Genomic DNA, 26978 nt, shown 5'->3' with positions numbered 1-26978 from the left:
ACATTACATACGTATATACATTTACCCAGAGAAGCTGTGGCTGCCCCATCCCTGGAGGGGTTCAAGGCCAGGTTGGACGGGGCTGGGAGCAACCTGGGCTGGTGGGAGGTGTCCCTGCCCAGGGCAGGGGGTGGAACGAAATGGTCTTTAAGGTCCCTTCCAACCCAGACCATTCTGTGATTCTATAATAAACACTAGACCTACATTCACACAGAGCGGTCAGAATAGACCGGTATACAATAGTGTGCCTGCCATATCAACAGTTTCCAGGAGGAACAGTTACAGGAGAATTTTTTCAGGTGTAAGCCTTAAGACAAACAGTTTACAAAAGATACCAAAGTCTCTACTTAACTACTAAGCATGTACAATTTATGTAGTTCACATAACAGGAGAAACACTTATGACAAACTCCATAAGTCTACTGCCTGAATCTTGGAAGCATTAAGAAAAAAAAAGGAAAACCCCACAAAACATCTCTAAACAATGCTCTTGACATTTTCAAAGCATTTGGTACTCCTGGCTATCAGCTGATGGTCTATGGTTGTTTCCACACACGTCAGTAAATGGGAGGCAGTTAATTTGTGTACAGAATACTTGCAGAAATTCCACTCTCATAAGTGCACGGCCTTTTAGTGTGCTTATGTTGCTGAAATGAAGGTATACAGATGCAGCTCATTTAATCTCCAGTAATTCATATTATTAACTACTAGTTATGGTGATAATCAGCTGCTTCTGCATTTCCTTTTAGGAAAGTTTTTTTTGCTATTTATGTCAACGTGCCAGGGTTAGCTATTTTTAAATATGGATGCTACACAGGAAAGAGAAAATGCACAGACTAAAATAACTATATTTCAAAAATTTCCATGTACAGGAGTCTGAATCTTTCACCTCAGAAACACACAGAACTGCTTGTAGTTTTTTATTTTATTTCTTACTCCAAATCACTGCATATACGTATTGATCTCTTAAATCACGCCTTCCTCCATTTATGACTTGGATTGAAGCTGAACTGGGTAAAAGAAGGATAAACAGAAAAAACACTTCCAGTTGGCAGCAAGTCTTAAGTTTTCACAATGCAAGCAGTCATAGGCATTGGCAGTGTACTACTTCAATTTAAATACTAGGCTAAAAACCCTGAATCTTTAGAGTTTTAGCATGAAAACATTTAGTTGAAAGGCCTAGTAATAACTTGAAACAGAGTAAGAAATCAGAGATTGAAAACATCAAATTCTTAAATTGACTGGTACAAGAGAAATACTACGAATTTTGCTACAAGTCAAAATTAAGATTAAAAAGATGCACAGTAATTATATCATGGGACTTTTAAAACTCAATAACCTTTTTCTACTCCATAACCACAAGCTGTAAGAAGAAATGTACTAGTAACGTGCTTGTAGTACACCGTGCACATCTGACATGACATTAGACTCCCAGGCTACCCTGACATGCTATGCTTAAAGCAGCATACATCGCTGACAAACATGAATTGATTTCAGTACTTTAAAAATAGCAATTATCCTTATGGAAAATTAGCATACAGACTGGAAATGATAAATACCCTGCCTACAACCAAGCGTCCGCACGCTACCTACCATCCACAGAATGCAAGCAACTATAAACACAGCACTTTGTATGGGCAACCTGGATATTCACATTAGGTCTGCTATTTTTCACAACTCCAACCTTACGCTCCAGAGGCAGTAGTTGACGTAGGATGCTGAAACTGGAGCACAGCATGTTATATTAAAGAATAACAGTTTTAGAAGCTCCCTCTTACCTCAGCCTCTTTCTGCTGGAGGATTCTATCCTTGTCTACCACTTCCTCTTCAACAGGCCTATTGAACAAAAGAACGCATTGATGCTATAAGATACAGAAGCAGAAGTCCCCAAGAAGAGAGTCAAGGTTCATATTTCAGATAACAGAACATCAAAAAGCCTGTGTGCTTCCTCACGGGGGAACTGAGGACATTCTTAAACCCAGGCTCCCCTTTTGCAAAAGGCCATCTTTACCTCAGATTCTTACTATTCACCCTCTGATTCTTAAATTTCTATTTCTTCACTGCTATGGGTATACTCAGATTCCCTCCACTGTCTATACATGGAACAAAATCAGCCATTAAAAAGCTGTGTAGGCTATTTCGTTTCTTCCTTAAGATCAAAATGTTTGGCTGAATACTTGAAGAATAACTAAAGAGGGAACAAGAGTAATGTTGCTATCAAAATAGATGCAGCACCAGTAGATGTACACCATTTGCTTTAAGTCTGCCAAGGACAGAAACCTTACCAAGAAAAAAAAAAATAAAATCCAGAAAACCCCCACACATTGCCAAAAAAAGATTGTTTGGCCTAAACTTCTCTCTCTAGCTCTATTTGAAATAGCATGAAGGAGCAAGAGAACAGCCACCAACGCAGCCTTGCAACAGCTGGAGAAGCAACATCCTATCTAATCCGATAGGCTGGGGCTATTTAAATGTGCTCACTAGAGTTCACTTTTTTCAAGTAGACATCATTAAACAAAAACCTCTCCTGCTTGCAGCCCGCTGCTTCTTCATGCACGTTACAATTAGAAGCCCAGAGAAAAGGGAAGGGATATGAAAACAAGAACAGCTGCTTGTGAGCATGGCGCTTTGCTAGATACTACTGCTCTTCAAGAACAGCGTTTCATACAAATTTCAGTAACTCAACAGGTTGAAATGTCATGAGAAATGATTAGTTACGGGAGGGATCAGTTAGGAGGAAGAGCAAGTCCAAGGTCACAGTGGAAAACGAAGAGACTCACAAGCAGCAGAACACAGAGACACACACATACTCACTTGCCAGTTCGTTTTAGCCGCTCCGAACGGAAATTCTCATAGTGCAAATCTTGGGTCACCTCCTGCAGGTCCTGCATGTGCGTTCTGGAACGAGCAAAGAGCTACTGAACACTTTGTCCTTCTTGTCAAAGGAAAGAAAAACACCCTTTTATCTTCTATTTTTATTTTATTTACAGACCAAATCTGCCATAAAGCTAGCCAGAACACAGCTTTCATGTTTATTGGTCTTTAATTCGTACTTAAGTGCCTTCCCACCAATATTCTTCAAAGACGCAAAGCATGCTATTCCGCTTGTTTAGTAATTACTGTATAGGAGTTGTATATACCAGTCTTTGCTGTGTAAGAACCTTGTGAAGGCTGTTATTCAGAAAGATGCTTCAATTCCTAAAGTATTTTTTGACTTCTAAGTGCTATTAAGTATAATTTGTAACTGAGAACTAGGTGGAGCTCATCAGATCCCATTACAGCTGACATTGCCTAACAACTTCCAGCTGTCAAAAGAGGAAAAAGCGCTTGCTACTAACGACCAGCAGAGGGCAATCCCTGCCCAGCAGAGACTGAAACCAGAAATACACAGCAGAATTCCATTTCCAACAATACCGAGATTTCATTTAAAAAAAAAATAAAATAATCACTTAAAACCATCTACGCAGGCAGAACAGCCATATCAGACAAAAATCGGCAAGGGGCAAGCTATCATATTCAAAATAGGATTTCATCCACTGCCGAGAAAACAGCTTTGCCTTTAGAATACTCTTCGTGGTTTAATCCATCACTTTGAGTAATATTTTTAAAAGCCTCTCTGCTCCACCCACTGCACTGTAAGAAAACGTCAATTTGTATGTAAAGCCATCAAACCAGTTCACGTAAGGCATAAAAACTCTCACACGGATCTGACAACGTAAAATATAGAAAAAATTTTCTGAAGTCAGAGATGAGAGGGTTGCAGCTGCAAAACAAGCTGCAGGGGGCTAAAAGTCACTCTCCACCAGCTTCAGAGCTAGATTTGAGCTAAGGAGATCACATTCTTGTACCTCTCTGGCCATTGTAACGGTTACATCACCACAGGAGATGGGATAATTTTACCATTACTCACACCAGCATTGTGCGCAACTTAAGGAAATCGTTGTGCTCTGGATTTTCAACTTCGACAACTCCCCAGGGATACAGACGGCCTCTGATTTTTTTCCCTTTCACCTCAATAAGTTGATTGGATCCAATAACAGCAAAGGGAATGCTAGCCTAGTTGAGACAGAGCAAAACAAGTTACTGTTTTGATTTTTGATTGGTTCCTTTTTTTGTTTTTCTTTTAAGGAAAGCACGAAGACTGTTAAGTAACAGACAAGAGAGGGGTAAAAGAAACACTGACAAATACACTCCACTAAAATCCTTCCACATCAGAAAACCAACAAATCCTACTCTAGGCAACGCAGCCTCTTGTTATTGACACCTGTGGGTTTGTTGGATCAGTTTGTCTTAACCGAGGCACAAAAGGAAATGACGCTTTGCTTTAGGAACACTTGACTCTTGTTGGAAGTACAGTTTGGGCACAACGTGTCATCCGACATAACATCACACATGGAAAACGGCCAACAGAAACACGCTTCAGACACAGATTGAAGTAGCTGGGGAGAGAACTTCAGATACATTCTTCAAGCACCTTTGCAAGTATCACAGCACAAAGAGGAAATGACTTCAGTAAAACCTTTATTATCTGCTCTAACGAGAGGAAAGTTGGTAATTAGTGGAGTAAGCATAACGTGCACAGGCTCTCTCTTTGCTTGTGCATTTAAAGGTTTGAGTCAGAAAACAGACTGCAAATCACAGTTCTCGGTGAAGCACTGCTTGCATTCAAAAGAGAAAAGGAAAGAAAGTCACGACACCCTACATTTGGAACTCTGATGAAGAGACTGGAGTAAGAAGGATTATAATTCACAGTCAACATCCAAAGCAAACTTGAATTTTCAAAATGATATAAGGGAATAAAGTACTTTTAAGCCTACAGGCTTGAAGAACTACTGCAGCAAAATAATAAATTAGGAGTGAAACTTGCCTTTAAAACTCTGGTTTGTTCTTTAAATTCCTCGTCTTCATCAGAATCTGCATCAGGGAGCTGATAGATCCTAATGCCATGTTCAGAAATCTCATCCAGAACCTGAAGTTTATAAAAAAGGAAGAATAATAAATCCTTATTTCATTGACGAGGTATCAAGTTAAAAATATACACAACTGATTTACCCATCTGTCACATAGAAAACTGAAAATGAAGAAAGGAAGCCTCCACTAGGCCCTGGTTGGATTTTAAGGATTTTATTTTACTATTGCAAAAATGTATCTTAAAAACATTGCTGAGATTTACTAACTACAGAGGTTCTCTTTTAAAGAGCTTATGTAGCAGGCATTTTAAAAACCACGTTTGGTTTTTAAACGAAAAACGAAACTGTTTGTAATCTGTCAGCAATCTGCAAAATCAGAAGTGGCTAAACCCGCAGAGCAGCTCCCTGTCTGTCCACCCCAAGAGAAACAGACTCCCCAACCAATGCATTTTGTGACACTCCTAATGGATGTTTCTTTGCACATGACTGTAACTAGCATACTTTTGTGCAGCAATACAGAAATAAAGGTTTAAAATAAACATATCAAGATGCAATCAAGGCATCAGACAACAATCTGTAGTTGCACTTGGGGAACAAACATCAGAATTAGCACATGAGTGGCTAGGAATGTTAGCAGCAAAACTAATACAACATTTGTACTACAATGCACTCTGGCATAGCACTTTTTGAAGACTAACAAATATGCACTTGACTCAATGTCCAACATGCCAAATAACACAAGCTTAAAGATTTAAAGAGAAGCACAAAAGATAAATGCACTCTTAGAAAACATCGCAAGTAAATAATTTAAAAAAACCCAGGAGATTTACAAGGAGCATAATACAGAAGGAGGCACAACCAGTGGAGTTAATATGGGGGGGAAGCAACAAATTGTAGAAGCATTCATTAGTTACAGCATCAAACCCATGCAGCTCACGTCAAAGTATATTTTCCTGTATTTGATATGTACAAAAATTTAAAGAGACAGTGCCTATTGTCTCTGGAATGAAAAAGACAAAAGCTTATTATCCACTTAAACCAGAGAAAGTTACTCTAAATCCACCAAGAGAAAAACCATCCATAAACAGTTTTCTTTACTGTCACTCATGTCTGAGATTAACGTAAGAATTACACTTTCTGTACTCCCATGTACATTTTTTCCCTAGTGAAACGTCTGCAGGGTGTGCAGGGTGAGCAGCTCTCATAATGCTGTACCACCAGGCCTTTGGCCATCTCCACAGGTGGCACGAGTCCATTCTTTCCTCAGAACCGAGGAGATGCCCCTGCTGCCATACTATTAGAAATACTTCAGCCACAAACCCCATCAAAGGCACTGCCAAGATGTTCTTTCACTGAGGGAAGCGTGGTGGTAAGAGAAGAGCACAGAGAATGCCGAGATCCCCCAATAACTCTCCTCAAAACGACCATGGCTGTCTCAGCAGAGCAGGTTACCTGGGCCAGCTTCCTCGATGAGTATTCCCTAGCGAGCTGCAACCCCACCGCCCCACCCCTGCACTACTGAGCTCGCAGGAGACAAAGCCGGCGCAAAATCGTGGGGGGCTGAGGTTATCATAAAACCATTTGGAAAAGCCACTGTAAGGACCTGTGCTGCCATTACTCCCTATTTAACTGGACACGAGCTGGATAACACAGACACAAGCAGGCTGCAGCTGGACGAGAGCTCGTAGCGACCCTTCCCACGGTGCTGCTGGGTTCCGCCATCTCTGTGGGGACGGCAGTCCTTAGCCACAGTATAAATGAAACTTGTCCAACCAGAGCCGGGTTATTAAACAGCTGGTTAAAATAAAACAATCCCTCACACCATCAGAAGAGGAACGAGCATGTTTGAAGCACAGCTATTCCCATGACGATGTTTTCCTGCCAGGTATATAAACATCCCCCGCGCTCACACACGCGCACACAACTCAATAAAATATTATGAGCCCCCACCTACACAGAGAGCAATATTTTTAAAGGAAAAAAGAAATTTGGGAATAAGTGTTGCCAATAAGCAATTAGCAGTGACATTCTCACAACTGCATTTAAACCAACGCATTTTGCTGTTCTGCAAAATGGAAGATAATTAAATTGTCACTTAAGATAATAAAAGATGCCCAGCTGGGATAGGTGGGGCAGTGCTGCAGCCATGCCTTTAAGTAGCTGCATAAAACAAGAAAGAGCATTTAACCTGGCTGAGATCTTAAAGATAAAATGCAAGTGAAACAATAACGGGAAAGTCGACAACAAGGGGTGCTAGAATAATATATTACAGCTGTTAAATCTAGTGCTTTCCTGAAAGGAAAAAGAATTGCAATAAAAACAAACTGTATTTTATGGTCCTAACAATGAAACAGCATTTTGCTTCTTCAAATCTAAATTTTATTGGCCTCAGAGGATTCTGTGTTCCTAAAGATTAGCCTTCCCATGGGAAATTAAAAAAAAAGTCAAAATATTAGTTCCCCTCTCATGAAGTCATTCTTTTGAGCAGGTTTCCTTAGCAGCCTTGCATGGCACAGCTTGTGAAACTGCCTTGCATTTCTTCCCACTCAAGAGTTTTAAAAAATAACTTTGAATTCCAGAAAGACCAAACAGGAATTACTCCAAGCTGGGTTTCCTTTGCAAGCACCACAAACTGATCTCGCTGCTAAGTCCAAAGCGGCAAAACAAAAACATTTTACTTTAGATTGATGGCCAAATGGCAGAAACATCTAAAAAAAAAATAAGACTTCAAGCTGCGTCAGCAAAGCAGGATTTTGATTCTTACTCTTGATTAGAGATTCTTTTAGCCAAGATGCTTTGAGTTAGAACAATATACAGTAGCTAGACTTTCAAAGCTTTGGAACCACATGATACATTCGACTTAGTATAAACTCAGTTTGTAGAGTGACCTTTGCCAGCAGCACAAAAATAATGAGACTTGTTTACCTGCTTCCTCACCACTCCCTCCGCCGGCAGAATAAGTGCCATTCATCTCGTTATGTTTAGCCAGAGCACAAATGTGGTGTCCGCACGTGCAAGGCAAGGCTGCTTTAATGACTAATTAGTTAAAAGTAACTTTGCTCAAAATAGAAAGAACTTAGCACTAAATATGTCAAGAGAGGTTGCCTTTGAATTAATCTGTTCATCACAGGATACGTACACTGGGATTCATCTCCATCCTCCACAATAAACGTACTCATAAGCCCCCAATCTAACAGCACTTAGAGAACGATACTGAAAAATAAGCAATCCCAAATTCACACTGGGAAAGATGCTTGCTCGTGCTACTGCCATGTTCCAGCTAAAATCCGGTGTAACCAACACCCGGAGGCGGCTGTCAAACAGCTTGTGCACCGCACTGCGCTCGACCCCGAGAGGCCCCCGCGCAGCAGAGAGAAGGGGCACACGAGGAAGGCCCAACACAATTACAGCAAACATTGAAACCGGTAAGAGTATCTTCCTCTTCTTTTCACCTAAGAACTGCTTTTGCAAAAGATGACCGTACATAGAACCTATTTTGTATCACTTTATTTTATGCATTTGAACTGTCAAAGCAGAAAATTCAGATTCCCAGTGAATTATATTGTCAAATAATTAAGGTTCCACTTAAATGCCTGCTTCGAATCTTTCAACATCATTCTGCTACCAAATGCTGAACCAAAAAATAAGTACATATGAAAACTGAGCCTGAAGCACGCTGCTGAAAGATCAAATACAGTTTCTTTATAAAAAGTAGCAGCTCCACAATCGGTATTACTATCAGATAAAAATCTTTCAGCAAGTCAGTACAGCCACAGAAAACAAGAAGCGGTAAAACCAGCAGAAGCAGCCATATCCCTGCTTCGCTATTTCCCTCCGAGTTCTTCCAATTTGCCCACAGAACTTGTCATCTCCCTACAGCACTTGCGGAGGAACAAAATAAAAGCTCAAGAGCCTGGACAGGATTTCTCCCAGCAAGATCTCGAGATCCTTTTTAACTCAAATGAACGACTTTCCCCACCTAGTTCATCTTGAAGCTGGTCACTTCTGTATAAACACCTCTCCCCTGCTTCTGTGAAGATGTCTGTCTATGTTGCAGACAACGTTCACAGTCACAACCGTCCCAATTTCAAGCTTCCTCAGATACAGGGGGTTTATTCCATTTCTTGCGCAAAATTTTCTTATATCTCTGAGCTTTATGGAAGCACAACAGCAATGCCAGCAGCACCTCACCCTGCCAGGCTGCAGCTGCTTTATGCCTACACAAACCAGGTCACACCTTTGGATTGTGGCACTGGCCCACCCAAAAAACCCCCAGCAAATCCTCTGAATTGAGGCTGAGTACACCTAATGTGCTGTTTTGTAAGCAGGATTTTAACTGCACTATTTTCCCAATTAAATAAAGTGTATTCCCACTTCAGGAAAACAGAAAAATACCCATCCCCCCAAAAAAGCCCTTGGAATGAAGATCCAATAACCATTCTGAAGGACTACTGGAAGCCAGAGGATCACAATCAAAATATCCGTCACGCCGTCCAGGAAAATCAAAAAGTGGTAGTATAAAATGATATTAAGATATAGAAGTGTAGATATAATCTCACCATGAAAAAAAGTTTGCATACTCTGGTGCAAAGTATAGACTGCATTTTAGAAGCACTAATTATCTCTATATGACTCAAGGCATAAGTTATTGAACCCATAAAAATTCACAGGCTTTGAAGGGTTCAAATCTGTTACGACTTTACAACTGAATGTACCAGGTTTGAGTCAACAGAAGCTAAAAAAAAGGCTTGTGGTCTCGAATGTCACAGAATCACCTCTCAGGATAACACAGTCTCACCACCTGCCCATTTCTTTCCTTAAGAAGTGCACAAAGTCACTCTAAATCAAAGACAATAAATCAGAAAATGTTAAATATTTACATTAACTGGCCAGATTATTCTATGACGAGATTAAATAGGAATTAGATTTAAAGTGAAAGACTTGTACAACCACAAACATATACTTTGTTCCCGTAGAATTCACTCAATGTCATATTTGGCAGAAGCCTGCCTTGGAAAGATTGGGGGAAAAAAAATATTCAAGACAGCAAGTAAATCTTCCAATGCAAAGAGATTTATTTTAGTACCACTGGCTAGAAAGCCTTTCTGCAATACAATCCTGACGAGGTCCTGGTATTTCACGTGAGCAGATAACCTAGTAGCAACACACATGTGCAACAGGACACACATTTTCCCATACTAACGGAGCTACAAAGAGCATCCTACTAATCCATTAGCCCAACTGTCCTGCCTCTCTATTAGCGCTTCAGTTTGGATCATGGGTTTTAGTTTGGATCACGGATACACTTATTAAGCAAGTTTCCAATCATCCTGACTTAACCACATTTTGCTACAAACCACGCAGCACAAAGTACGCAAACCAAGTTTCTTTTGGATGAAACTAAACCTGAAGATTTACTCTCAGAACACATCTAATGCATTCCCACCACTAATGGGCATTCAGTCCACCGGACTAAAGGAGAGCTAGTCCGAAACATCTACACCACACACACTTCAGGATGATCTGAGCCCTCGTTACGAACCATTTTGCTCAGAACCTGCTCCATTGGGATGCACTGCTTCCTAAAAGAGCTGAAGCCAAGACTGGCCAGACGCTCAGCAAGTGCAACTGGAAATCTTCAGTGAAGACTTCCCACCTCACACTTCCTGAAGATTAGGTCCTTGGCCAATATCATTCACCCCTCTTCAGTTTGAATTTGCTTGATATTTGGCTTTAACATTGTATGGTTGCATTGTTCTCACGATCGAGTGTTAGACCTACTCTTCTCTTCAGCCTTTCCCTCTCCTTCAGCGTCAGTGTGTCAGCCTTGGCAATCACAGGCACAATGTTGACTTTTCCATGAAGAGCCTTCATGAATTCTACATCTAATGGTTTCAGCCTGCCAACAAATGGGAAAAAATAGAGGAAAAAAAAAAAGGCGTGGGTTTTTTTGTTTGCATGTTTCTTAACAGACCAAATGTCTTAAAATTTATTTATTTCAAGTATCTACATAAATAGTATTTCCAGAATAAATTAAGTCAGAGCACTTGCTTATCAGCTTGGTTGTGTAAAGGCTGAATTGCAATTAAAATTGCCACTATAAGATTAATCGGATATTATAAGCTCTTATGTTTCAGTGTGATAACATAATACTGACTGCTTCAAAACAGTATTAAATGCCAAGAAGGGAACAAATCAGAGGAGAGCATTAATCCCCAAAGACCATTTTAATTGCACTGGCTAACTGACAGTGTAGGAAGTAACTCAAAGTTAAGGTTCCAGTTCAAGTAATGAACAGACTCATGAACACAATATAACACCCTAAAAATACAAGGGCTCAAGAGCTTTTCTTACCCGTGGCCAAAGGGAGAGATGAAGTAAAAACAGCAATGGACTCTGTTGTCTATAATGTGGCGCCTGTTTAGACCGCTCTCGTCATGAAGGTACCTCTCAAACTGGTTGTCAATGTACTGGATAATTGTTTTGAAGCTGCGGTTTGGGGGAGGAGGGAAGAAAGAGAGGCATCTTAGATCAGCTTTAAAATAATAAAGAATTACGAGGAGATAAGAACATAAGGAGGAGAATCACACTTTTATTAACAACATTTCTGTTACAAATTCAACTTCCTAGCATTGTACCTACTACTGAGGAAAAGTAATTTGATAACGCAAGAAAGTATTTTCATAGCAACGACCAAGTGTCCATTCACGCCTAGAGCTACTTTCAAGTGTTACTCTGGCCACTGGATAAAGAGTTCAAGTGCAAGCTCAGAAAAAAAGCACTCAGTGCGCTGAGACAACACAAACAGGAACAGAAGATTGAGGATTTTTCTGCTTTTTTTTCTGGGGGTAGGGAGTGAGGATTTGTTTTTAAACCCGCTGACAAATGACATATCCCGGAACATCCTCTTGATTTACAACCCTGACCCTAGAGCTAGGTTTCTATAGTTACCTAGGGAATTCTGGTATTCTAGTCTGTTTGAATTAAGGACAAATACAATTGCAAGTCATGCACTAAAGCATCACATGATTTATTAAGCTATTTTTGTTACCTTACAGAATCCTTTTCTGTTGGCAAAGAAAAATAATTCCTACTTAGTTCAAGGCAATTTAAAATATGCCCTGCAAAGAAGTAAAGGAACACAAAATTTGATCGTACAAATTAATCAGAGAGCAGTGACTAGAGAGAGAAAAGAAAACACAATGCATTACTAAGAAGATTGCTTTAAGATATTCCAGAGCATGTAGACACCTGCAAACAACATTAATATAAAAGGACACTTTATATTAAGTACTGCAGGGGAAGGGAAATGAACACACTGATGAAGATAAGATTAGGCAGATGATTGTGTCATGAACGTATCTTACACTACTTGGGGAAAAACTGAGCCGAGAGCTTAACTTGTAAAATAGTATTTCTCTAGCTGAGAAAGTGAAATTTGACAGAGAAATTTAAGGAGGAAACAGACAAGACAACAGCAAAAAAAAAAAATTGGTAATCATCTGGAAAATGAACACACAGAACTAAGGCAAACACTGCTTAGGCAGAAAAGTTCAGCCCTGGGCTGCGTGGCTGGAATGAAGTTCACCAAAGAAAATAGGAAGAATGGTGGAAGAGAACCTGGCGCGAATTTGATTTTTACAAAGCTGAGTAAGCTTTTGGATCTTGCAGGAATAAATCCACAGCAGAATATATATACACACACATTTATATCTTTGCAAAACTTGCACCGTTCTAAGCCATACTACTGAAGACGACACAGCAAAACATGGAATTTACTGGGTTTTGACCTTAGTGCTGCTCAACTCATTAAGAACTTGCATCTTAATGCCTAAACGTGTTCCAAAAGGACATGTTTTATGTTCCTGTTGATCTTAGATACTCTCCTCTGAGCTGGTGAAAGGTAACGAGACTGAAGACATACAAATATTAGGACAGAAACCAAGTACAAACAATGGGAAAGTAACTATCACACATTTATCTGGCAACGTAACTAGTTTACGTGCAGTTTTCTAGCTCTAATAGCTATAATTTTCCCTATAAATATGGCATTAGTGTCCTGTACCTCCTGGCTTCCGGGAAACACCTGGTTTACACCACGGCGCTGTCATTACCTAGGAGATAGCACATCCTGTATTCTAACACCAAACAACACAACCCTTGCACTTAAGCCCATTGGGGGAAAATTAACAATATTACCAAGCTGCCAAAACCCACAAAAGACAGCTTAACGTAAATCCGTAAAAAAAGAAAGTTAGCAGCAGCCAGAAAGCACTTATCCAAGAACGACTTGCAACACTGCAACCGAGATTAACAAATTACCAAATCAATCTGTAGACTGTTTTTGTCAACCATCCTTTTGATGCCAGATTGGATCCCAAATCTGTGCATGAAGCAATTTCTCTTTCCTCCCCTCCTTAGATCCTTTCTGCCTGATGAAAGACACTATTTAAGGACATGCTTCTCTCACAATCCCAATGTCCTTAACGCACAGAAGAACCATACCATGCTTCAAACCTCCCACCATACAGAGTTTTGCTGTTCTCTAAACACACGCCTGAACTGATGCCGAGAGCATCCCTAGGTGTAGTTTGAACCTGGAATACAGAACTGCAGCTAGCACTAAAGCTTCACACAGAATCTAAAAGAATCATCACTATAGCTAATTGTGGTTAGCATCCACCTTTTCTTACAGGCTGTTTTAAGTACAACAGCATTTGAACAACAACAACAAAAAAAATCTACTTTAGAGAATTTGTTGTATGAAGTCTGTAACAACTCATTTGCCAATCCAACGCCGTTATTCTTCCAGCCCAGGAGACCCCTTGGACAAACTCCTGACAACACATAATCCTTACCAACACGTCTTCTCTGATGGAAAATACATTGAAATTGACCCCAGTTCCCATCCTGGAAAGTCAAACTCTAAAATTAAGTCCTTTCATCAATGCAAAGACAGAAACCAAAAAGCCATTAGGAAGCCTACTCAGGAAAAAGATATTTGAAACAGCATCAGCAACTGCTGCCTCCTGGGGACATCGTGCCTGTTTGATTTACCTCTGCTCCAAAATAACCTTAGTAAAATTCATCACCCTGAAAAGCAGGTAGTCTGCACAAGCTGCAGCTTTCCCCAAAAAAAGTGCTTTGTAAAACTTGGATAGAGATCAGCACCATCTACCGGTTAACCATAATTGCAGTAAAGGCTCCTGAACACAAACGTAAGTTCAAGAACATGAACTCGCTGCTTCCTCTGAAATACCAAGGCAGGCAGGCAGCTGCACCGCGCTCCGCTGGACTGCGGCTTGAAACTCAGACTCTGTCCATCCAAGGCCTGTGACATCCTGTAAAGGCCAACAGACTTTGTCAAAATGACGCTCGTCACAGCTCAAAGTCTTTTTATGTGACAAACAAAAATGGGACTAGAGAGAGACAATTAAAATTAACTGTATCTTTTTGTTTTGTAGTATGTAAGTACTATTTGTTCCCTTAATGTATTTTGATCTTTAAGATTTGTCACAGAAAACTAAGTATAAACCGGTAAACTGTTCTACTGGTTCTGAATCATCATGGAATGACTCTATTTAGCAAGCCTCCAAAAAGAAAGGGGAAAAATCTGAACACGTAGGTCTCTATGAAACATTTTAGCAGAATAAACAAAGGGCATTAGAACACAATCAACAGGAAGAGCTCTGTGTAACACAATACACGGGCTGCAGGGCTCTTAACTCCAGCGGAAGGAAGCTCTAGTCAACAGCGCACAAAATAAGCAAGACCACGCTGCAGTCCAGAAAGATGCCTTAGCATTAAAGGCATCTTTCCACAGTTAAAGTGCATGACCATGATGATTTGCAAGTTACATTTACGAACAAACATATTATTTCTAATTTTGTTCCAAACTGCCCAGTTCCTTCACGGCTATTTTACCATTTTCTTTCTTCATAAGCTCTATGCCAAAGCAATTACGCATGTTGTCCAGCATATCTGCAGACAGTTATTTCCGCTGTTAAAGATTATCAGTGATATTTAGGTCAGAGAGACCTAAGTAGTAACTCCATCATAATAAAAAAAGCAGTTCTACCCCAATAGCTAGTAGTACATACAAGGGACAGGTAATTAAAAGTACTGTCTTAAAACCATGGAAGCTGGATGGGCCAGAGACACAGAAAGACACAGACAAAATTTCTCTCCGCCAGAATCCTGCCCTATCGGAGCAGCTACAGAGACAAAAAGTTGAGTGCAGGCATCACAAAGAACCGTACTGAAGGAAAGGCCATGAAAGGAATGAATTTTGAGGGAGAGGCATAGACAGCCTAAAGAACTCTAACCAAGTCTTTTAAAAACATAAATTGTAACAGGAAGTTGCACAAAGTAATACAGTTTTATTAAAGATATGTATTTTAGGCCACAAAAATAAAAGAAACTTGATCTGAAAGCTCACAGAAACTAAGTGATGATGTCACTGATGACATGAAGGTGAGCACCCAGAAAGCAGAAGTGCTTAGAAAATTGTGCTTAACTGCAAGGACTGAGAAGAGACCCTCTACTGTGAGTTCAAGATAACCCTCCATTCATGTTAAGAACAATGAACTTGTTGCTTCCTTTTAGAACATCAACATTATCCAAAGACCACCAGCTGAATCGCTTCAGTTCAGAGACAGACACACTAGAGCAGTTTGTGTAAGACACAAACTCGATCAAGCAAAACAGTATTTACAGACATACCAGTCCTGGCTGTTAATGGCATCTCCATATCCTGGTGTGTCAACCACTGTTAGACGCAGTTTCACCCCTCGCTCCTCTATCTCTACTGTAGAAGCTTCAATTTGAACAGTTCTCTCTATTTTCTCTACAATAAAGGAACATTTTGGTTGTTATTATGCCTACCAATTGCTGCAGAAACCCCTGCACGAGAGAGCAACAGAGGAGGAAATGCAATCTGAAGCGTACTGTAACCTACATGACAAAATATTTTAAAGAAAAAACCCAAAGCTAGACAGTCAAAATTTAACACCACATTTTTGTAAATAAACAAGAAGCAATGAACTAAAAAAGGGGATTTACTCATGACAATATGGAAAAATACAATTATAATACTCAGAAGCACGCTAGATTCTTTTTCAAAAGACATTTACGCCTCTAACCTTAACCAGGATTTAAGGCATTACAGGAAAATAACATTAGAGGAAATGAGGATTAAAACAAAACCACCTTTAGGTATATTGATACCTAAAAGGTTTGGGGGGTTGTTTTTTTTAACGACAACGGATGAAGAAACAACAAAAGCTGAGCCTTTGGAAGGAAATACAAAGAGAAAAATGACAGCTCAAAAAATATGTATAATTTGGAGGATTAAAATACATCTAGACAGCGTGAAAAAAGGGTCTCATGGGTGAAGTTATCAGAATGAAGCAATGTTAACTGGAAGAATATGAAATTTCATTGGGTATGAGCTGGAGGAACTGCAAAACCACATTTACCTGCAGCTCCAGGAATATAACGTTCTGGATAAAGATCAGTCAGGAACAGACTGTTAATTAAAGTGGATTTTCCCAAGCCAGACTCACCTACAAACAAAATAATTCAGGTTATTAAGCATATACACCTTTTTCTCCAGGCTTTTTAAAGCACCGCCTCTTTCCCAAAGCCCACATTATGGAGGAAAAATAATTTGTTCATCAGGATCCACCCTGGGTTTTGAGATAAAAACATCAAAGGTTCAGCTAAGCACTTTAAAACACAGGAAAAACAAGCCTCTAGTGTTTTTATAAACGTTACACGAAAATGCTAGGTTTACTGTAATAGATTTCATAATAAAAGCTGAAAGGTCATACAGCACTTGGACTACAGATTTAGAGATAGGTTACTTCAGGGAAATAAAAGCTTTTTTTCATTTAAACTTACAAAATCAGGAGCTGTAACTCTCTTGTCGAAAGTTTCTGAGAGCTTTAAGGTTTTCCTAAGCTAGAAATTGAACGTGGAACACTGTTAGGAGGGAGAAGGAATAACGCAATCCCAAACTAACAGTTGAGCTTGGCACCCTTATAGTTAGGCTACATACATCCTATGAAACAGAAAATCATAAGAAAATTATTCAAAATTCACCTAAGTTCCATAATTCTAGAACTTCAGGTGGTACACATTTTGATCTACATCAAAGTAATGGAGTTAAACCTGTAAATGCAATTACTAAATCTGAATTTCAAAAAGTCACTTTTTTTCCAACCCAAGGAATCAAAGGAGTCAGCATTTAGAACAATTGGCCATGTTACTTAGATGCCACTAACCTAATCTTAAGAGATGGAGAAACTATCTGTATTTATCATCACACATTACATGAAATAGAAATACTCTACACTTACGACAAATTACCTATTTATTTTACAGACATTGCTGAACGGTCTGTCACCAAATAATCCCAAATGGTACTACAGGGCACAGAGTAAGAAGGACGCGTTATGCATCTCTCCTCATTTTCATTTTTCAATAACATGGAATTCCAAGGTAACTGCTACAAAAAGGTGATAGTACTGTGGACTTCCTTTGCACCTGCATAACATTAAACTGATCTAATGCAAGTATAAGTCAAAACGCCACTTAAAACAGTTTTGTGCCTAAAGGACTTTCCACCAAAGACTCCTACAGGTGCTCACTCACCGAACAGGCAAATTAAAAGTTTACTTATAATACAGGAGTGAGTCAGTACGGAACTGCAGGAAGCACAATAGCATCACCATTTCAACAGCAAGATATTCACCATGTGCGTTCATGCCTTCAGCTGGGGAAACGGGCGTCAAAGAGAGATTAAGCAACTATCCCTACCATCCGATGAGTCAGGAATACAAGAATGTCCTGTTGGCTCAAAGTCATCATCTTTAATCACTACAAATACTCCCTCCTACCAAACATGACAAAATAGTAAGAGATTTAATTAGAGAGTGTATAGAGGTTCACAGCTTTTTCTTCCGTATAACAGTCAACGGCTAAGTAGGAAGACATATACGTCTATGTGAAAGAAATTTTTTTGTTGCTGTTTAACGGTCAGTAATACTTAAAGAAGTCACTTACCAACCACCATGAGTGTGAATTCAAAGCCCTTCTTCACAGATTTCCTGTGAACCTGGTTGGGCAGATTAGCGAATCCCACATAGCCCGCTGAGTCGGAAAACTGACAAGAAAACAAAAGTTGAGTATAAATGAGATCCCCTTCCCCCTAAGAAGTTGAAACAGAGTTCAGTAGATTCCACACAATAAAGTGCAGAGATATATAAAGCACATCGAAAAACAGAGAATGAAAGAATTTTTTTGCTGCTATAGCAAGGCGGACCTTGAAACAGGCCCGTTTACCAAGCAGTCTGATATAAATAGAAATCGGGTAAGTACCTTAGGCTACACATAAACAAAAGTCTCTCCTTAACAACCTGCAAGCTTGCAAGAACACACTATTATGAATCTTAAGCTGTAAACATAGCTAAAAATCCCAAAGATAGCTAGATGTTAAAAATATCTGTCCAAATTTGGGATCTGCTGCTACTATCTCCTATAAAAATACCTAATGCATACAGTCACATGTAGAAAAATAAGTGCACTGTATAGTAATGCAGAGATTACCAAGATACAATCACACGGAAACTTATCTTCTGCTTGTTAAACTGTTCACCTATCTCCCCAATGTTTAACTTCTAACACAAAAGCAGGAAAGAGAAACATGCCTGAAAAACTTATCAAAGAGATCTGGGCTATAAAAAGGGCAGTCTGCTTCACCATCTGCTATCAATTGACTGAAAACCCAATAGGAGCCTAAACGAGAACTGCAGCCACTTGATTTAGGGACCTCTGAGCTAGCTGGAACCACATGTTTTCTTCACAGATGAGCTGATGATGAGAACAGTTTTTATACAATGCCATACTTCCAGTGGGGCAGGGGGGATACAGGGGAAATCACTTAAAAAGCAATTAGTTATTTGCTAACAATCCTTTTAAAACCCACCCAGATCGGCAAAAACATTAGAAATGCAGGTTTGTCAAATGAAGTTTTCTTAGGTGAAGGCACCATTCTAATGGTGTACGCAAGCACGGGATGTCTGGCGAACATCCGAACGCCTATTCCTAGACACACGTGCAAGCTCCGTTTCTACTGAGCAGTTCCCTTTAAGAAGCGCATCCAAAGCAATAAGGTATTATTCATTCACTAGTTTACCACGTCAGCAAAACCATGAGTCTTTTCAGAAGTTGAAGAGATTCTAAACAAAATTTTGGCTATGCAGCCAGCTCTTTACCTTTACTTTTTCACCTGATTGAGACATTTTTCGTCACTCCAAGTTGCAGACACTGGAAAATAAAATCCATAGTGCATGTTACTGACTTGAAGACTACATTCATTTTAATTTTGAACTGATCAATTGCATATAATAATCATGTTTTATTCCAGTAGAATGAAATGTCATATACTCAAAGACTACCGGAATAAACAAGCCATAGTCAAAACGTCTGCTTCTGTGAAGCTATTCACAGGAAAGATATTACATAGCATTATCAAAATCAGAATATTTCATTTAAATACTTAAAAGTTTTAAAACGGAACGATTCCTTTAAAACTCAAAATATTAAAATTCAGTACCCTTAAAGATCTTGCATCCATCCTGTCTTTAAAGAAAGAAAAATACCTACCCAAACCTAATGCTGAGTATGCATGGTACTCCCGATGTGATTTTTTAAGTTCTCTGATTCTTTAATTAGCTAATAAAACCGAAAATTCAAATATTTTGTTCCCAACACCCTGAACAGAATAGCACAAGGAGGTCCTTCTTCCTTCCATTTTTACCCTTTCCACTTATGAATTATACATTTCTAAAAGATGGTTTACAAATAGGTGAATGTAATGTGAATGTAATGTAACTGTTGTCCAAAAACTGATATTTGAGAATTACTACCACATACAAAAATTCTCCCGAGAGCAGGACACCTATGGGATTTCCAAGTAGAGGTTATAACATTATTGTCAGTCACTCCAAAGTACTATGGCTGAATGGGAACACTACACCAAACATCGCAGAACCTCGGCACCTGGCTCACCCACACTGGCCATGAAAACTCACCCGGACCTGAAGGACTAGCAAAGAGATTTGTTCTTCAGTTTCAGAGACTCAGAAGAGCTGGGTTTGGCAAGCCCTTATCTTTTCGCTCAAGGACGTTGGTTGTGCTATACATTAGTTATCACAGCAATAGCGAGGCCCTTTGATTTGGCACGGCCCCAGAGCACCGACAGGAAAGGCAGGAGCACTTCACAGCTGGGGCTGCGGACACGGTGGCTCTGGGCCCAGGGAAGTGACCTGCGTGGGCACCTGTGTGTTCAGGCAGGAACACCTGCCTGCTGGGGAGCAGGAGCTGCTCTACAGGACACAGTGCCACGTCCAACACCGGCACTCTGACAGTCAAATGCAGCAGAGAAATGCTACCCTCTGGACTAAAGGAAAAGTCAAAGTTACCATAAGCGCGATTTGGAGTTTTAAAGAAAGCATGTCTTCAGCTCATATGGCATTTCACTTCCCTTGAAGCAGGCATTTCAAATCCTGGCAGCTGGGTGGACACCAGCCACCCCATAAGCAAGGAAAGTGGGTTTTTTTTCCTCAAACTAGGAAAAAGAGTTTGAAAATGAACATACCCAGCTTATTTGCCTGCTATGAAAGCCTAATGCACCCACCACCCAGAAAACAGGGAGGTCCTGATCCTAATCATCTTATGACTGGCCTCTAATTGAGTATTCCTCAGAACAGCCCGGGAAACATACCTTAAGAATGGTTTTGAAAAAACCGAGCTGACTTCTTTGAGCAATAAGCAAGGGCTCATCCCGGCCTCCAACCAGATCCCTAAAGCCAGCCACAACCTCACTGACAGATGTAGCTGAGTGCTCTCTCCACATCTTGTTTTGATGTTTGGAAACATGTTATCACCTTTGTCTATGAAATCAGAAACATAATTCAAGAGTTCAGAAGAGTTCATAAATAAAGACTGCCTGAGTGCTACGGTGGATAGAGCATCTGGCCCATTTCTCACAGTAATGCCGGATCAGAAGCCAGCAGAGCAGCTGCCTACAGTTTAAGGTGAGAAAGGGGAACAATTCAGATTTAAATACGTACGGCAAATTCTCTAATTACTTCTGCTCTGAACTGACAGTATAGTCACATCCACTGTAGCATTACCCAAGCTACTTGATTAAAAAGCAGAGGAGTCAAAATTGTCAACTGATTATGACACATCTGTCTTCAAAATTAGTCCATCATCTCAGAAAAAGCTAAATTTACAATTAATTGTTCCACAAACATAACTTACAAGGCCTGTTTCTTACCAAGCAAGCCACATTCACCTTGTGCCTTACTCTGCCCAAAGAGCTGCTGTAGGTAAAGCTGTGGGAGAGCTGCTCTGATCACAGCACGGCCGCTGCGCGGGCTTGAAGCTCTGCGTGCAGCAGACAGGCAGTGACTTATTGCCCACTGGATTTAGAAGTTAGCTGGGGCGGGTGGGGAGGAAAGAGATAAAACTGCTGCTCCACTGCACCTAAATAAGGCACTGAGGTTAAAGTGAAGCCTCAGTTATTCAGCCTCAACACATTTTGCAATTCATAATACTGCCCTCATGAGGTTTCCTGGAAAATTATTCAACCAACCAACTTCCCCAGATGACCGGGAGCTATTTTCCAGAGGCTTTACCATATCATCACAAATCCATACCTCAGAATTAGGAAAATACCGTATGTTACACCTTCTTACAGCACTAAATAACCACAGTGCTAACAGCACTGCTCACAAGTGATAATGTGTCACGGACCAGCCTGCACCACCGACTGCTGAAATGCTGAGGTCTGTCTGCATACAACTGAGTCTAACATCAAAATAACGTAAAGTTGAGTGTCTGACAACACTCTGGATAGTCCCACATCTGGAAACTGACATGTTCCATTTTCATCAATTTTCCATAATAAAATTAAAAAAAAAAAACACAACAACAACTAAGGCAAAACAGAGCAAGCCATGGCTGTTTTGTTTTCTTTAGATTTTCAAAGGACTGCTTCACTCATTATGAGGTGACCAAAGCAGCACAGGCGAAATATTTCAGAGAAAGGAATAGATAAGGTACAATTGCATTAATTTGCAAAAACCAGTGAAATTTTACTTGTTATAATTGCAGGCCCCATTTAGCAGGTCTAGCAGAAAAAAGGAGCCCTATGCTACAGTACAGGAACGTTCAAGTCAGGTTTTGAACACTGGATAACATAACCACAAATTCCTATCCTAACCAACGTGCTGCCGGGCAATCGAAGGAAGCAGGTTACCACTGAGCTCAGTTACAGTCGCCCCCTCCACAAACACAGAGGCCGGGAACGTGCCCTCCTACCGCCTCCTGCTAAGAAAAGTATTCCAGTGAGAGAGAAAGAGAGGGGAAGGAAAATGGGTCATTTCCTTTGTTCCTGTCAGGATGCAAGAAGTAAACTGTTAGGAAGAGGCAGACTGGGAGCTTCTTAATAGGAACTAGCACAAAGAAAACACTATGAAAAATGTACAAAGAGCATTTCCATAAAAGGATATTAAACAATATTTTAGAATAACTGCTTCAGAGCAATCTTAACAACCATCTCTACAAGCAGGAGAGCCCTCCTGATTGATCAACTGAAGCCTCTTTCCTTCCATCCGGGATTATATAACTCTGACACTTTTTAAAATGTATTTAATAACCTATTAAGGAATCACAGAAGGCAGTAAAGCCTTAAGTAGGTTTCCAAGTGCTGGAAATGGCCTCAACACCACTAGCATTCTGAAGTCACGTTTTCAGACTTAAAGCTGACAGAGAAACACCAAGAGTATCTCAGCAAATACCAATATCTGTAGGTTCTCACGGAAGAGCTACAAAAACCAACACACAAATGTCTGAGTGAAGTACTGAGGCACAGAAATAAATAATAATAAAAACATTTAGAACTTCTGCAAGCGTCTTGCATACAGAGAAACAAGGAAGTTATGTGAAAATTAAGTTTCCTCACTGCATTCCGAACTGGATATAGGCGTATTCAAATACAAAGCAGTTAACTTTTTTTTCCTGGTAGCTTATGCTATCAGAGTTGTCTGAATCACCCAATTGCACCCAACCACAGCGGGTCCAGCAGAGCCTGTTCCCTGGGCCACGCTTTGCTGGCAGCACGTCCTGGCCTCTGCGGCTGGGAACCCCCTCCCAGGGAGAAGCATCACTCCCTCTGCATCAACAATCCCAGGCTATTCCATCCGCCTCGCTGAAACAGATGTTACCAGCATTAACAACAGAATGTGTTTCTGCGCTGTTCTTATTCAGGAAAATAACTGTATCACTTCCAGCAGATAAAAAATTTAACAGCAAATGCAATAACAACAAAAAAATCCTGGCTATAGCGTCTGGAGGTCGACCAAGCGAAGCACCTGCCACTGCTTTGCCTTTCAATTAGCATGCCGTGTTCATAAGTTTTACAGACTTCGTTTTGATAACGCATTTGAACCACTGACACACAATATAGTTTATTATGGGGAATGCATCGCTGGTCACGCTTTTCTATCTTTAAAAGCCCTGTCACACTTCTGTGACCTAACAGCACACATACGCACAGCAAAGGGAGGCAAGGATCAAGCAAGAAAGAGAAGAATCTTGTATAGGCACTGTTCTTAAATATTCTTCTAAATATTTTATTTAAAGTTCCGTTACAACGTTAACATACTACTCTAGACAGCTTACTTTCTTACTGTTATTTCAATTAATACAGTCACTTAAAAAAGCACAAAGGAGGCAGTGATACCTTTCACATTAATGAGAAGTCTTAGTGATTACGTGCTTCCTACCCAAGCAGCTTTGGACAGTATTTTCCCAGAGTTACTGTATCAGAGAAAAATACTGTAAAAGAGGCCTGTAAGTGACAAAAAGCAGGGGCATTTTTTAAATTAAAAAGCTAAACATATCAGCCACGATCACTCATGAGGACATAGGCAGCTCTGCCCCACGGCCACGAAGCTTAACCGTGATCGCGTGCACGCTGGCAACGCACAGCAAACAGGGCCATGTCAGTACTTTAAACCACGTCCACGCCACGCTCAAGTCCCGTGATACCATGCACTCTCTACCTGCGCGTGAACAACAATTTAAGACTTAAAAAAAAAAAAAAAAAATTAAAGAGAAGCGTTGGGCAGTCGTCCGTTGCCGAACGGGCTGCGTGCCGTTCCCCGTGGGCCCCGCGCCTCCCCCGCACCCCCGGGCCTGGCCCCGCCGGCGGCCGCGGTGGAGCGGCCGATGGGGCCCGCCGTGCCGGCAGCGCCCGGCGGCACACGGGCCCTGCCCGCACCTGGCCAGCGGCGCCTGCCCTGCTTTGGAAACAAACACAGCGCCGCGCACAAGGGCCCACGGCCGAGCGGGGCTCGTGGGCTCTGCCCGCCTCACGCAGCACCGCAGCGGGCGGGGGGAGGCCGGGTCCAGGCCGCTGAGCCCTGACAGAGCACACGACGCCGCGGGCCAGCTCCAGGGTCCAGGCCGGGGCTGCACCGCCCGCCCGCCCGCCGGAGGAGGCGGCCCGGTCCCGGCGCTTACCTGAGCCCGCGGCCGCCTCCGCCGGTGCCTGGCTGCCAGGCCGCGATCCGCCGCCTACCCCCTGCCGAGCCCTCCCGCATCCCACACGCCACCGCGGCCGAGCGCCGGCCTACCTTCCGCGCGACTCTATGGTCTGGGCCGCCTGCCCGGCCGGCAGCGGGGCGCGGCTCTGGCACCAACGAGAGGAATGATAGAGCGTCTCCGCCGCCCGGGCGGCGGCGCGGGGAGCCGGCCTGTTGCCATGGCGGCCGCCGGGGGAGCCGCGGCCACAGCCGTGCGCCCGGCCCGAGGCTGTCGGCGGGGAATGGCTCGGCGGAGGGTGCTCGTCTCCCGCAGCTGCGTCGCTCGCAGCCGGCGCGGTGCCGGCGGGCTGGCGGCTCCTCTCCATAGCCCCGGCCTCCCTCCGGAGGGAGCGGCGCCGCCGCACTGCGGCCTGCTGCTGTCCCTGGGCATCCTGCACCCCGAGCCGGCCTCCTGCTTTAGCCCCGAGTGCCCTGCTCCAAAGTACGGGGCATCTCCTGACCCTGCCGCATCCCAAAGGAATAAACGTGAGAGAACGGCAGATCTGGCAGAGGCGCCCCTCACCGAGGGCCCTGCGCTCCCCCTGCACGACATGGTACCCAGCGCTACGGCTAACGGCTTTGGAGCGATATGAGCCTGTCTTACTACGCCGACTTCACCCCCACCAGCAGCACACCTGGGTGCCATCCGGTACAGACAGCCTGGGTACACACACCAGTTAACCATCGAGGACAAAACACAGTCAGAGCCCGTTTTGCTTAAAAGAGCACTTTCTCAAATTGTTTTGATTCCTATTTCCTACCCAAATACTATTGAGCTTTGAGATTGTCTCCACCCACAGCAGATGTTAGCAATAGTCCTCACAGTGGAAAAGCTGGTAGGGTGGGTGCGGTAGCAGGGGAAATCCAGCTTAAACCTTCTGCTGTTTGACTGTAATGTAGTAGGTAATATAAACCTGTTTGTTTCTCAGCTGCTCATCTACATTTAAAGTCAATTTCTCTCCCAAACACTTCGCAAAAACAAAACAAAGAAGTACTAGTTTCACCTACGCTATTGCTATCTTTCATCACGGCATGCCCTCTGGTTAAGTGAGAGCCGTCCTGCCTTGGTCAGTGCCATCGCTGAAGGCTGAGCAGGAGCTCGCTGGCAAGTTCCCTGAGGTATCTGGGACGCCAGCAGACGCAAAGCTAGAGTGTAAATGACACCTGTAGTCAGGTCACAGAGCCAGGTCACTTTCTCATGGTGAAACAGTGTTACACAGCTCACACGCTCAGTACAACCTAAGGCAGAGTATCAGCAGAAGTTCAGGGAAGGCTTTTTCCAGCCTTCCAGCTGGGAGGACTGGGTTCAGGAAGGTTCCGAACACTTTGCAGAGGGCAGTTTGTATGGGCGATCGAGCAGCACATCTCTTGACCAGCAATGTTGAATACCAAGAAGCACTTTTCTATTTTGTCTGCATTTCCATCCATTAAGCAAACAGGGTTGCAGCTCCCAACAGGAAAATGTGGAAGTGAAACAAATGCTGCTGAAGGCAGACTGGCATTATTTACTAATTCACATTGTGCTCATGTTATCAACCGAGCATTGATGTGATCTGGGTAAGAACAAGATAAAAGCCAACGAAAGTGCAACCAAGTTCCGCTTCCTAGGACAAAGTGTAACGTTCTAGCACAAAGTACTGTTATACGCTACCTTCCCGGAGGAGTTAAAAGATGGCATTTCAGTCCTCTTTAGAAATTGTCTTATTTTAAATGACTCCATGGACACCCATATAGGTATTTTGTACTGTCACTAAAGGAACAACAGTGGCAATTTTTCTTTCTTTCACTACATAAGAAGACTGTGATGACACAGTATTTGACACACATAAACTGATGTTACCAGTAACTATTTAGCACTTGAAGAAGTTACAAGAGAGTAGCATGGACAATGCCAGACTATAGCCTTGCATCGACGCAGAGTCTAGTGGCAGTAAGTGCTGTCCCATGACCATCACTCCCTTCCTTTGGCAGGATTTAGTGCAATGGGTGAAACATTCTCCAGAAATTTCAAATGTCTCATTACTGAGGCATACCAATAACTTTCCCAAGTCACGGGTGGATCAGACGGCTGACCAACTGTCACACGGAACGTTCAGGGAAGTCACAATCCTCCCGAAATGGTCCCATTTTGCCAGAAAGCAGCACAAGGAAGGGCACTTTGGGTAAGAGCAAAGGTCATTCTCAGCAGTGCCCTGCCTCCGCAGTGCCCAGCAGCAGATGCCTGGGGAAAGATAAACGCCGCACCGCGTCTGTGTATCCTCCCGGCTTCCGGCAATCCGGAGCTCGGCAGCTTCCCGAGCCAGAAGTTTTATCTTGATAGTTTTCTCTTCCATGAATTTTTCTCGTTGCTTTTTGAACCCATCTCAACTTTTGGCATGAAGAGCATCCTGTGACACTGAGTTTTACAGTGC

The 26978-nt window shown here is 42.0% G+C and overlaps 1 protein-coding gene across 2 annotated transcripts in view; it reads right to left on the bottom strand.

The window, feature by feature from the left end:
- LOC128916857 (septin-2) overlaps positions 1 to 24622 on the bottom strand; it is a 38383-nt gene extending 13761 nt beyond the window's left edge. The window contains exons 1-11 of one of the 2 annotated variants that reach the window (XM_054218954.1): positions 24506 to 24622; positions 19186 to 19237; positions 17975 to 18074; positions 16387 to 16473; positions 15632 to 15755; positions 11264 to 11398; positions 10691 to 10808; positions 4867 to 4968; positions 3910 to 4055; positions 2814 to 2897; positions 1778 to 1835 (exon numbers count right to left, since the gene is read on the bottom strand). In XM_054218954.1, coding sequence (XP_054074929.1) covers positions 1778 to 1835; positions 2814 to 2897; positions 3910 to 4055; positions 4867 to 4968; positions 10691 to 10808; positions 11264 to 11398; positions 15632 to 15755; positions 16387 to 16473; positions 17975 to 18074; positions 19186 to 19212 — 981 coding nt within the window. In that variant the 5' untranslated portion in view covers positions 19213 to 19237; positions 24506 to 24622. Of the gene's footprint in view, positions 1 to 1777; positions 1836 to 2813; positions 2898 to 3909; positions 4056 to 4866; positions 4969 to 10690; positions 10809 to 11263; positions 11399 to 15631; positions 15756 to 16386; positions 16474 to 17974; positions 18075 to 19185; positions 19238 to 23723; positions 23810 to 24505 lie in introns of those variants that run through there. The other variant, XM_054218955.1, reaches the window with a different exon arrangement.
- Positions 24623 to 26978: the final 2356 nt, after the last annotated feature.

Source organism: Rissa tridactyla, chromosome 13, assembly GCF_028500815.1.
Source record: "Rissa tridactyla isolate bRisTri1 chromosome 13, bRisTri1.patW.cur.20221130, whole genome shotgun sequence".
Lineage (NCBI taxonomy): Eukaryota > Metazoa > Chordata > Aves > Charadriiformes > Laridae > Rissa > Rissa tridactyla.
Note: the sequence above shows the minus strand (reverse complement) of the source record. Positions and strands in the feature narration are given on the sequence as shown.